At 43.3% G+C, this 13,447-nt stretch overlaps 1 protein-coding gene and 1 pseudogene across 1 annotated transcript in view; one reads left to right on the top strand and one right to left on the bottom strand.

The window, feature by feature from the left end:
* LRRC46 (leucine rich repeat containing 46) overlaps positions 1 to 13,447 on the bottom strand; it is a 53,842-nt gene that overhangs the window by 40,272 nt on the left and 123 nt on the right. The window contains exons 2-4 of the mRNA XM_073572472.1: positions 13,314 to 13,371; positions 8,484 to 8,592; positions 6,846 to 6,892 (exon numbers count right to left, since the gene is read on the bottom strand). Of these exons, the coding sequence (XP_073428573.1) occupies positions 6,846 to 6,892; positions 8,484 to 8,592; positions 13,314 to 13,371 (214 nt within the window). The remainder of the gene's footprint in view (positions 1 to 6,845; positions 6,893 to 8,483; positions 8,593 to 13,313; positions 13,372 to 13,447) is intronic.
* Positions 10,145 to 11,611, top strand: LOC141086668 (uncharacterized; annotated as a pseudogene).

A 13,447-nucleotide genomic window follows, 5' to 3' on the forward strand; every position in this document is an offset into this window, starting at 1 on the left:
TAGGTAGTTCCTGATCAGGAGCGGTTTTGAGGGTCCAGAGGCCCCTCATTAAGGGGAGGGTACTGTCATGATCCATGCGGGATCATGTCAGATAAGAGCACTGATAACCTTTTATTTTTCTCTCTCTAAGCTTTGTGCTTAGAGATAGTTTTGCCCCCCAGTGGCCAGTATGATCATTGCACTGGTGTGCTTAGAGATAGTTTTGCCCCCCAGTGGCCAGTATGATCATTGCACTGGTGTGCTTAGAGATAGTTTTGCCCCCCGGTGGTGGTTAGTGCAATTGCATGGGAATCACTAACAGGTGTGTTTACTCAATAAAGGTGTGTCAGTTGTGCTCACTCACGTTGGTGATATTGTTGGTCTTTTCCAACCATCCTGGTTGAAGCAAGGAGCTGAAGAGAGTCCAGGGCAGCTCAGTCTGAGTCCTGGAGTGGCAGCTATGGTGTCAGCGAGGAGTTCGTGTAAAGCATGGTGGAGTGGCAGCTATGGTGTCAGTGAAGAATTCTTGCAAAGCTTGGTGGAGTGGCGGCTATGGTGTAGAGCTGCGCTCAGTTGCTGGACTCTGTTGCTGGAAGTTGCACTCAGGTGCTGGACTCCGTTACTGGACAGTTGCACTCAGGTGCTGGACACTGTTGCTGGACAGCTGCACTCAGGTGCTGGATGCTGTTGCTGTAATGCTGCACCCAGGTGTTGGACACGGTGGGAGGAAGATGCACTCAAGTGTTGGACTCTGCTGCCAGGAGCAAGTGCATCAGAGCAAAGCTAAGTGTTTCCCTGTTTGTCACTTTTCCTCATGTTGGTGTTAGTACAGCGGTGGGGCCAGTGCCTGCGCCACCAAGCTCCCTAGTAAGGAATAGGTGTAAGGTGTGCTAGGGTGACAGGTATCCTGATCGGCGACAGGTGAGGAGCCTGTATAGGGAACGTTAGGAGTGTTAGGGACACTGACTCAGGGGAGTGCAGGAGGTCTCCACATCCCCCGTTCCCTATCGCAGAGCCCACCGTTGTAACTGTTTTTCCCTTTCCCCTGTGTCTTGTTGTATTATTTACCGGCCTGCAGGCCATGTCACACTGGACAATTAGAAGTGCCGTGTCCTGTTGTATTAGTTACCGGTCCTGGCCGTGTCACACAGGATGGGGCACGTGACATTGGGGCCCTGAGCAAGCAGGGGGCGGCCCACTTGCGGGCGCTGGCACCAGGTTCCCCTAACTCGTTGATTCCATAACGTGCCGGTCTCTCTGACAGCAAGTGGGCCCCCCGCTTGCTTAGAGCCCCGGCACTTGCCAAGGTGGTGACACCGGACCTCTTAAAAGGTATTCGATTATTGGGCCCTTTCAATAGGAGTGAGCATTCACTAAGTTTCCTTATGTCAGGTGTTTCCAGATCACATTGAGACACTACAAATTCAATGATACGTGGCGCTTTGTTTATTAAGCTACTCATAGGAAGATATATATGGACTGTGCAAATGTTGTGGAAAAAATGCTGCAACGTAAGAATTCTTTTAAAAAATAGAAGTGTTGATAGTTTATTATTAGCTGTTAACAAAATGCAAAGTGAATGAACAAAAGAGCAATCTAAATGAAATCAATAATTGGTGTAACCATACTTTGCCTTCAGAACAGCATTAATTCTTCTATGTACACTTGCACACAGTGTTTGAAAGACTCTGGCAGGGAGGTTGTTCGAAACATCTTGGAGAAGTACTGTATAATACAAAATGAACACCAGCGCCTACACGTTCAAATTTAAATATGGTCAGAAAATTGAGCAAAAGATGGAAAGGTACACCCCTGTCAAAAAGCGTACTAGAATAACATATGGAGCAAAAATGAATATAAAACATTGCACTACAAGGCACCAAATAAATGGAAAGTGCTCAAGTAGAACCATAAAAATGCGGGTAACTAATGATAAAATTAAATAAAGAAAAGTGAAATGGAGTTTAAAAAAAATTTGTGTTGCGGTGGTCTATATTCATCTTGGAGAACGAACAATAGATTTTCTGTGAATGTAAACTTATGCAAAACCTTTTGTCCATTCACTTAATCCTAGACAATATTATCAATTCCAGAACATCTTGTTCTACTTTATTCTGAAGATAATTCTTATTGGCATTGGCTGTATGTTTGGATCTATAGTCCTACGGGAGAATAAATTTGAAGCCAAATCAGATGCTTCTCTGATGGCATTGCATGATGGATAAGTATCTGCCTGTATTTCCCAGCAATGGGAAGACCATTAATCATGACCAAATCCCCAACTTATTTTTTGGTTTAAATGCAGCCCCAAAATTGAAAGAAACCTCCCCGATGCTTCACTGTTGGCTGTAGACGCTCATTACTCCATCGCTCTCCAGCCCTTCGGCGAACAAGCTGCCTTCTGCTACAACCAAATATTTCACATTTTTGACTCCTAAGTGCAGAGAACCTGCTGCCATTTTTCTGTATCCTTTTTGCTATGTTTTCATGGATAGTTGAGACACTTGGCCTTGTTTCCATGTCGAAGATTTGAGTTTGGGCCACAATTCTTCCTCGAAGGCCAATTCTGGCCAGACTTCTCCGAACAATAGATATTTGTACCTATTTCCAACTGGCTGCTGTCAGTTCTAAGCTAATGGCACTGCGGGACATCTTCCGATTTCCATGATAAACAGGTGTCCTTCATCTCCTACACTAAGTATCACTGGCCAACCATTGTGTCTATAGTTCTCAACCTTGCCCATTTCTTGGTGCTTCTTGAAAACAGATAAGCAGCACATCCAGACACCCCAGCCTGCTTTGAAATCTTAGCCTGGGAAAGATCTTGCTGATGCAGTATGTGTCTTGTTGCTGTGCTCAGTTTTGCAATGTTGTATGATCATGGCAACATGAATCTGCCACAACTACAGCTTTGTAGTAGAGTTTGGGTGTTCCTCACTCAGTTTTAAGCAGGGCTGTGGAGTCGGTAAGCCACAGTTGCGACTCCGACTCCTGGATTTTATCAGGCTCCGACTCCGGCTCCGACTCCTTCATAAATGGCCAATTCATAACAACAAATTTACTGTTGTAAAATATTAAACATCGTGCTTATTCAGTTTCTCACCATCATATAAGTAATCAGACCACTTAGAGCAAAAACTACATTTTTTAGAATACAATTAGAATATAGCAAATAACTTTTATAAACTTTTCTAAACTGTAAGTAAATATGCAATAAACACTTTTATGCAGTTAATAAGAAGAAATCTATAAATTTGTCCTCAGAAAACGTATTGCCTCTGTCAGATCCTCCTTCATGGATGCTCTCAAATCTGATCTAATTATTTTGAGAGCAGAGAACAACCTCTCTACACTAACTTGTGTTGGTGGCAAAGCAGTAACCACCCGGGCAACATCTCTGACAATGTCAGGATACAGAGGAATCGCTTGTTGCACTGTTATTTTTGATGAACGGTCAAATTTCTCAATTTCTTTTAGTGCACATGAAAAATTCTGCTGAAATGTACTGGCTGTGTTCCTTGATGGGGATGACTCTTCTTCTATGCGGGAACGCTTTGCACGGTCCTTGTGATCCAAATATTTTTCGAAATTAAATTCTTCATCAGTTGATGATGAGGGTGAAGATGTGGCAGGACGACCAAATTCTTCTTGTTCCTCCTGACTGTTCTGCAACCCTTTCATCCTTACTGCTATTTCAAACAGAGCTTCTTTTCCTTTACTTAGCTGTTGATCATCTAGAAGAATCCAATGCATTGGGTCTACATAAACAGCTGCCAAAAGAATGTTATTTTGTAATAGTAGCTCCTCTCTCCGTTTCATTGATGTAGCAATGCCACTTGCAATTAACCCTCCTCTTTGGGACAGGCGAAACATCAGGTTCTTCCACTCCTTTAAGAAAATACCTGGAGTTAAGTCCTCTGCTTGTAATTTTTTAGTCACTGTAAATGGGTGCTCTAGCAATTTTTCCAGCTCAGTCACCTGATTCCACTGACTTTCATTTAGCGTCAGTTGAGGGTTAGCCATGTCTACAAGAAAGGTTTTCAGTTCAACCAAGCGCTGAATCACTAAGTAAGTACTGCCCCATCGTGTGGCTTGATCAATAATTGCCCCTTTTCCAGCACGTCTCTTCAAAATTGAGTCAACTTTAGGGGTTCTGGCAACAGTAGCCAATTTTCTCACCTTGCCAATCAGTGCAGCAGCATGTCCTTCTTGCAGACTGTCTCTTATAGCCAGCTGCAGCATATGCACAACACAGCGCATGTGATGAATGAAAGAACATATTGACACAGTTTCAACAAGATCATCTAAACTATCATGTTGCTGTTCATCTGAAGCAACTTCAGTTTGCTCCTCAGTTACAATACTGTGTTCCTCTACTTCAAACATTTCTGTGTCTGTGGACCCAGAATGTTCTTCTAGCTGCTGGTCACCATCATTACTCTCATTCATTAGCTTAATAGTACTTATCATATTTGAAGCATTGTCAGTTACGACAGAAAGAACTTGCTCTTTTTTAAGTTCATAGTCTTGCAGAACCTTTTCCACCAAGACCTGGAGAAACTCACTGGTGTGATGAGCTTTGGTGTCTTTTACTGCCAATGTCTTGGTAACTATTTCATTTTTGTCACAAACAAATCGGACATTGATGGCAAAATAGTTCACTCTGTGACGTGTGCAGGTATCCATTTTAAGAAACAGAAAGCGTCCCTTGAGAGTTTTTTTAAGTTCTTCCTTTTGTTTAAAAGCTTCTTTGATTACTAATTTTCTAATACTCTCTCTCTCCAGAGAAACACCAAGCTTCCGGGCCATTTCCCCATTCAGACACATAAAAGCTGGTCGTGAAAATAATGAAATAGGCACACTATCCTTTACAACAAGCTCTATGATCTGTTTTTTAAATGTATCTACTGTCATTGTCACAGTAACTTTGTCACTGACAAAATATCTTGCAACTGATGGCTGCAAAGTTCTCTGCTCCTTTGTTTGGCTAGAAGAGCTGGGCACTGGTTCATTGTTTTGGATGCAGTCTTTCTCATCAACTGCTTTCAGTACTTCTGGATGAAAGCGCTGTAAATGTCTCTTTAGATTAGAAGCTCTGGTAGGAGAATTTTTATCTTTGCCTGAATATGCACTCATCTTGGCTTCACAGCATTTGTTTTTGTCTGGATCACTTGTCATACACTGACAGACATAATGTTTTCTATCTTGAGTGATGGTGAAATGTTCAAATACAGCTGATTTAATGTGATGCTTCTTTGACATTCTCAGGTTTTTAATTCTGCATTCACAATCCAAATGACAATTGTTTTTCCTAAAAACAATTGTACAAAATTATTGCCAGGTCGTACAACTGATATAGTGGTCAGTAATACTGTTATTATTCCTCATGTACTCACAGTTAACTGATGCAAAGTTTGTTGAAAGGATAATACTTCTTACAGTCTTCCTCTTCTGAGTAGCAGGCAGCTGTGAGATGCTTGGAAGACGCACACCTAGTATGATCTAGTCTAGAGGAGGAGCTTTACTACTAAGAATTTGCAACACATTTTCACTTTCAGTTTCATACATTGTAAGTAGGGGGGTTGGGGCAGCATGAGGTTAACCAAGTATAAGATTAGATAAGGGCAGTGGAGAACAGTGACACACAAGAAGTAAGAAATGCCTCTATCTCCAGCAGAACTGCTTATCACTGTTGTTCATAGTTTGATAGAACATGTATATTTGAGTAACATTTATAAAATTCATATGAAAGTTCAATTATGAAATATTAATACATTTTTTTTAAAGCTGGAGTCGGAGTCGGTACATTTCTACTGACTCCGACTCCAACCAAAACTAACTCCGACTCCGACTCCACGACTCCGACTCCACAGCCCTGGTTTTAAGTTTCTGTTTCAGTTAATGACTGTGTTTCCAATTACATAATAATGATGATCATTTTATCACCTGTTTGGTATACTTGGTTACGCATACACCTGACTAATCCTACAAAATACCTAACTTTGTAAGTGCACATAAAGTAATTAATGCAGTTTTGGCGGCAAAGGATGGTCACACCAAATATCGATTACATTTCTCTTTTTTTTTACTCAATGTGCATTTTGTTTATTGCTAAAATAAACAAATAACACTAATTTTCAAGGCTTTTTTTTGCAGCATCTTTTCCACACTTGCCTAAAACTTTTGCACAGTACTGTACAATCTATATGTTGTGTGTGTATATATGTTATATATGTTGCATATAGGCCACTTGTCCTAATACTAGATTGATATTTCCTGTTCTGTAGAATCTACCTTTTTAGCAGTCTCGCTTATCATCACAAGCAGGAATATAATGAAAGGTAACATCTATATAAAGTAGATGACACAGTTGTCCCCCCTTACAAGTACCTGATTAAAACTCACAACGGCTTATCCCCCCTCCTCCCTTCCCTACAATGACCTTTGCCCTGATGACAGCATGCTCATTTAATGGATTAGTCCCACAAAGTACATTTTATTCAATATATCTTAGAATAATAATTTCCACAATTGGATGTATTAAGAAAAATATTTCCTGTGCGGAGATAATCTTATAAATGTGCCCCTGTGTAATGGCCGTGTCTGACCGTACAGGGACATGGTCTGATCATACCACAGCTCCTGGGCAGTCTATTCCTTGTACAGTCCATCTGCCAACAGGAAGTAGAAGTCGAATATTCAACCCAATGACCAATGAAGCCCGTTCAGACATGGAAACATTCAGATGCCATCAGCTTTGTGGTGAACAACACTTACTTTAGACACTGAAAGCCAAATTTCCGGCTTGCTGAAAGAGCTGAAACTCTTATTATCGGGATCATAATACCCATTAGATGGACACTCACCACAGATTCTTGAGAACATCAATATTTTCAATCTTCTTTATTAGATTCTTAAAAAATGAAAACTTATGATCACATGACATGTCCTAATCTAAAATGGCATCATTGCTTACTAACTAAAATCCGATTCTACAGCAATAGCTTATATTCAGCACAGCAAAATATAAACATAAAGTGTCTGTACACCATAGATTACTGTTGGCAAAAAACGAATTGCTCCAAGTGTTCATGTGCTTCCAGTGAAGAGGCAGCCAAATAAATGCGGATGTAAACATCATTTCACCAAAATGATCATTCATTGGGTGGAATTTAACAATGAATGTTTTAGCTGACCAATGACATGGTCTAGAAAGAAGTCAGCAGATCATAAAATGTTTGTCTAGTCATGTGTAAGAACATTCCCAGAAGGCTTGTTCATTCTTCGCTAGATGTCATAAACATGTATGGCCTAATATTACAGCTAAAATCAACTAAAATGGGTGTGCATTGCTGTGAAAGCAGTTGATCACTCGTTCAATGGTTTTTGCTCCATCTAATTTGCCTGGCCACATTAAAGTGAACCCCAAACTAATCTCTCTGTGAAGTCGCTAGAATGCGGAATAAATTCACACCTTTGTTTTAGCAATCTGTTTTTCTGTTTCAGTGAAATTCCTTGTCAAATGTTTATGCCAATTAGTTGCAAATTTAGGGGGCTCAGAGCTGGACCTACAACTCTCCAGCTTCTCTCCTTGCCTCCCGTCACTGACTGTAATGTCACTCTACTATCCGTTAACTGCTTTCGTGCCCAAAATCTTGTGGAAGTGCAGATGTTCCTGGGGCAGCACATGCGTAGCAAGGTCCTGAGGACGTTGCGAGAGCTGGGCTACAGATCTGCACACTCCCCTCCCAGAATGACAGAAAATACATATTGATCAATTGCTGTTCAGCACTGCAGTGACTTAACATAGATGATATTAGTTTGGGGTACAAAAACCTGCTGACAGGTTACATTTAAGACTTAGTTATACACCGCTGATGAGTTATCTTCCAGGAGTAAAAAAATGATCAGGCATTAGACTTCAAACTGTGCAATCCTAATGTTCCCCCAAGTTCAGGAGACCCTCATACACATTAGATGGTCGGTCCCAACGTTATGTTGGCTGACTTTAATCCAATGTGTATGGAACCTTAAAAGAACATGCAAGGCAGTCAAATCTATCATAACACAGTGTACATGTGTAGGTGGTGGTGTCATGGAGTATCAGAAGAGTGCTAGCTCCAATAACTGCCAAAGAAAGATACTAATATGCCATTGGCATTTTGCCTAGCATTACCTTTGTATGTCAGTAAGTAATTTTCATAGAAAGGTTCTCTATGTAGCAATAAGCCAAATAATAAAGGAGGAAGCTATTAACATAGTATCCTTTGGGCAGAAGTCACAATGAAAGCACTGCAGAGCTGGTAGCAGTAGATGGTCTCCTCCTATGAGACAGGTTATAGCTTGGATGCTGGCATCACTCCTAAATACGCAATATGTTATCTGAAGCTAAACCAAGTGGGTGTAAGAATAAAAAAAAAAAAAAAAAAAAAGAAATTGTCTATATCCGTATTCTTGACATATAGCTGACTACACCCCTGGGAAGATATCGGGTATGAGGTTACCTCTTGTAGGTACAGGCTGTGTACCTCCTTCACCACCTCCAGATTCTTCAATGTTGTGATCCCTTCTCTGTCCAGTCTCACGGTGTGTAGATGGAGCAACGCCTGAGACCTGCCAGGGAACCGAACACGAGCAAATGAACAGCAATCTACAGATGTTTTACTCGGTCATTATCATGAACCAGCCAGAGCTGGATTACAATACCTGTTTGTCCACACCACCATCACTTTATGCACCAACTTTGTACACACGTAAACCATGAGACGCTAAGTGCAGTTTTGTACAAAGCTCACACACAAAAATGCAACAAAACCCATATATGTTGTAATGAAATATGTATATGTAAGATTGTATGACCAGCAGTAATTAACATCTGTCCTTACACTGCAGCTCTCCACACAGGTCATGACCTCATGTTATCCTGAGAAGGCAGTCTCCTGTTTCCAATCTCACCAGGGGGCTTTACTTAGAACCACAAGTGGAAACATTTTACACCCTCCAGCTCTTTTGAAGAAGAGATGCCAATTGGAGAATGACACTATCTATCTATGAGAAAGGTTACACAAAGAGTTTCAGAGAAAAAATAATGTATTCATTGGTAAAATAGCCATAGGCCAGTCCTACAAACCAGCAACTAGAATATTAACATGAGGGGCTGGTCTAGAAATTGGATCCCCAAGTCACATCTATAAATTAGGCCTACAAACAAAGAAAAGCGTTCACAGTGAGGGACAGCCTAGCTGATGTGCTCCATTTCATATTCCCCCCTCCCTCGGGGACAGAGAATCAGGATGCAAAGCTCAATATTTCTGTAAGTTTTCTCCCTTTTATTTCATGGCTGTTTTGCATATTTGTATGTCACTTTTTATTTCCATTTTTATATCCTTTTTATTGTAAGCACTGTACCTTTATGTTAAAGCTTAAAACTTTAAGTCTGAACCTTGTTGCTCTAAAGAATCCATAGTCTTAGTGTATGATCCTGGTGATTGGCACGTAGTAGTAATAGTACTTCCGGGATTCATCGCCCGTGTGTTCGGTGAGTGGTGGCAGCGTGTATGAGCGGGGTGTGTGGTCTGTGTCGGGATGTGATTTATGCTCCCACTGCAGCATAGAACAAAGGTTGAATGCTGGATACAGTGAGAGGAGACACGGTAACCCTTGCAGGCGCAACCCCAAGTCACGTGCTGAGAAGCGGGTACGTGACAAATTGGTGGCAGCAGTGGGATATAATTTATTTCTATTAGAGCATTAGTGCATGGTGTAAGCAATTACTCCCTGTACTAAAGAATTGGTATCCTTGCGAGGAGTACACCAGTTCTGCAAGGTTCAATTCAGTGCTTATTTGGACATACTTGCAGTTTCCCTTCACCATTTTTATTTCTATCTTTTATTTGGCAACGCTGTTCATCGATATGGGAGCCTAGTACAAGAAGCAGAGCAAAGAGGCTCTGACCGACCTCTGTGAGCAGAGAGGAATAGAGACAGGCGACAAATCCAAGGAACTGCTGATACGTGCCTTGATCGAGCAGGACATAAAGAAAAATACTGAAACATCTGGCCAAGGAGAGAGTCCACCTCAGAAAGACCCAGCAATGCCAGCTGTTGTACCGGAGATACCTGCTGGAAGTGTGGAAGTGCCAGTAATGCCAGTGCTGAGGAGCCTATGGACTCTACTTTACAAATGGACTTACAAAAGCTGGGAACAAGTGATCTCAATCTGCGCATGCAGCTTATTCTACAGTACCGACAGGCTGCTGCTGCAGAACGCCAGGCTGAGAGAGGCTGCAGAACACGCCAGGCTGAAAGAGAGGCTGCAGAATGCTAGGCTGCTGCTGCAGAATGCCAGGACCGGGCAGAGAGAGAGGCTGCAGAACGCCGGGAGGAAAAAGCTTTCAAGCTTCAGATGGCTCAAATAGAAAGGGGTAACAGTCCGCGGCTGACCCCTCTCCAGGATATAAATCTAAGGAAACCACGTCTGGAAAACTTCCCTGTGATGGAGAAGGATACAGAATTAGATACTTTCCTTCGGGGGTTTGAAAAAACCTGCAGGCAATACCATCTAGCCAGTGAGCAGTGGGCGCAGTATCTAACCCCAGGGTTGAGAGGCAAAGCCCTGGAAGTTTTTTCTGGACTCCCGCCAGAGATAGATGGGAACTATGAGGCAATAAAAGAGGCCCTGATAAGGAAGTACAACCTAACCCCAGAAGTGTACCGGAGGAAGTTCCGGAATCTACAACGTGGATCAACGGACAGCTATGTGGATGTTGTGAGCACCTTGAGGACCACGTTCCACCAATGGATAAAAGGACTTTCTGTTAATACCTTTGAGGACTTAATGGATCTAATGGTCAAGGATCAATTTCTTCATATGTGCCCCACAGTTGTACGACAATTTGTGTGTGATCGGGAGACCCGAACTGCGGATCAGGCTGCAAAGACTGCTGACTGCTATGTGGCTAACAGAATGCCTGAGGTGCAGAAGCCATTGGGATTCAGCTGGAAGGGAGGTAAGCCAAACGGGGACCCTTCTCCCCCTGCCAGCCGATCACCAGTGCTGTCCAAGCCCACCTCCTATGGGGTCCCGGGGAATAGACATTCTCTAGTCGATACAGGCCAATGCTTCTCCTGCAACAAAGTGGGACATGTTAGCGCTGTCTGCCCTGATAGGGACAAACGCCGAACTACCACCTCTAAGCCGTCTGGGTCCCCACCTGCTGTCCTCTTTGTGGCCGGCTCTGATGTGAGGACCTATGAGAACTGTCAATCTGTCACTGTTGGCTATAAAGTCACCATTGGCCTCAGAGACACTGGGGCAGAGGTGACTCTGGTGCGCCCAGCAATGGTAACCCCTGCAGATATCATACCAGGAAAGACTATGTCTATAGCCGGGATTGGGGGTGCATCGACCACTACAGAAAACACAAACGATGCGACCACTACAGATGCCACAAGTGATGCCACGGGTGATGCAACAACTACAGATTCCATGAGTGATGCCACGGGCGATGAGACCACTACAGAAAACACGAGTGATGCAACCACTACAGATGCCACAAGCGATGCGACCACTACAGAAAACACAGGCGATGCAACCACTACAGATGCCACGAGTGATGCCACGGGCGATTGACCGTTACAAAAAACACAGGAGATGCGACCACTACAGAAAACACGAGCGATACGACCACTACAGATGCCACGGGTGACGTGACCACTACAGAATACATGGCTGATTCAAACACTACAGAAAACACTGGCAATGCAACCACTACAGATGAAAAAACAAACAAAAAAGGAGGGCACCGCTGACTATAATGAGGGAAAAGGGTTCACCAGGGGCATGTCAATGAAAATGGCATGGAACAAGAAAAAACGACTTGCCCATAAAAAGGGAACACCACATAATATACGTAGTAGACAAAAAGTATTTTTATTTAGCAAAAAAGACACACACATGGTACAACGCTAAACCCATAAAAGCAATTAAAAACATGCAAAAAAGCACAAGCTGGTCATGTCATATGGTTATGATACAATGACCCTCCCACAACCAAACGCCACAAATGAAGGCAAATAAGATCAGATAGCATGAACCACGCACATAAAGTATGCAGATGGTTATAAATGATCTATAATGCCATTTCATATATACAAATAAGGCTATTCACAGCACCAAGCCAATATATAAGAAAAAAACCTAAGACCCTCTAAAGTGGTTTAAATCAATACAGCAACCACCATATATTACCAGAAAAAGAGAGGGCTGGGAACCGAATCAGAGCTCTTGCAGGCATGATGGTGCATCAAAAGTAAAATGCATGGTGCAAATGTGGGATGGAGTGGTGGGGGGAGCAAAACCCCACGCGTATCGCCACTACCCAGTTGGCTTTCTCAAGGGAGGATAAGCGCTGTGCACAGGTGTGTTCCCGGTAAATTTATACAAAGGACACATGTGCAATATAATTAGATTAGAAAGAATCTTACTGTAATGAGGCATACGAGGAATCGGCGGCCGCAGCCATCTTGTTAGTGTCTCCAGGCATAACAGTAAAGTTGAGCAGGAAGTCAAACGGCCCCAGTGCTAGGCACAATGTAGGGCACATGTGCAGAATGGCACAGTCATGTCACATCATAAATCAGATAGCGCAGGAAGTCAAACGGCGCCTGCGCTAGGCATGATACAGAGCGCATGCGCGAAATGGCACAACACTGCTACAGGAAACAATGGCGATGCGACCACTACAGATGCCACAGGGTGATGTGACCACTACGAAAAAAACGGGCAAAGCCACCACTGTATATGCCACAAATGAGGCCACGGGTGGTGCAGCCACTACAGATGCCATGAGTTATGCACCCCTACAGATGCCACGGGCAATGAGACCACTACAGAAAACACGGCCGATGTGACAACTACAGCTGCCACGGGTGATGCAACCACTACAGATGCCACAAGTGATGCCACGGGCGATGCAACCACTACAGAAAACATGGGCGATGCGACCACTACAGATGCCACAGGGCAATGTGACCACTACAGAAGCCACAAGTGATGCCACGGCACGGGCGATGCAACCACTACAGAAAACATGGGCGATGCGACCACTGAATATGCCACAAGTGATGCTACAGGTGATGCGACCACTACAGAAAACATGGGCGATGCAACCACTACAAATGCCATGAGTGAAACCACGGGCAATGCGACTACAGATGCCACGGGTGATGCAATCACTACAGAAAACATGGGCGATGTGACCACTACGGAAAACACGGGCGATGCGACTGCTACAGATGCTATGAGTGATGTGACCACTACAGATAACACTCACACGTCCCGCGTGTCTCCAGCTCCCAGATTCCTCCTCACTATGGCACTCAGCATGGGACCTAGAATAAAGCGTCTGTAAGTATCGTGCACTGTAAGACCCGGTGTTCCTGTACCGCCGCCACTGATCGCACTCAC

Source organism: Dendrobates tinctorius, unplaced genomic scaffold (genome assembly GCF_039654945.1).
Source record: "Dendrobates tinctorius isolate UK_male_01 unplaced genomic scaffold, ASM3965494v1 ptg000032l, whole genome shotgun sequence".
Classification (NCBI taxonomy): domain Eukaryota; kingdom Metazoa; phylum Chordata; class Amphibia; order Anura; family Dendrobatidae; genus Dendrobates; species Dendrobates tinctorius.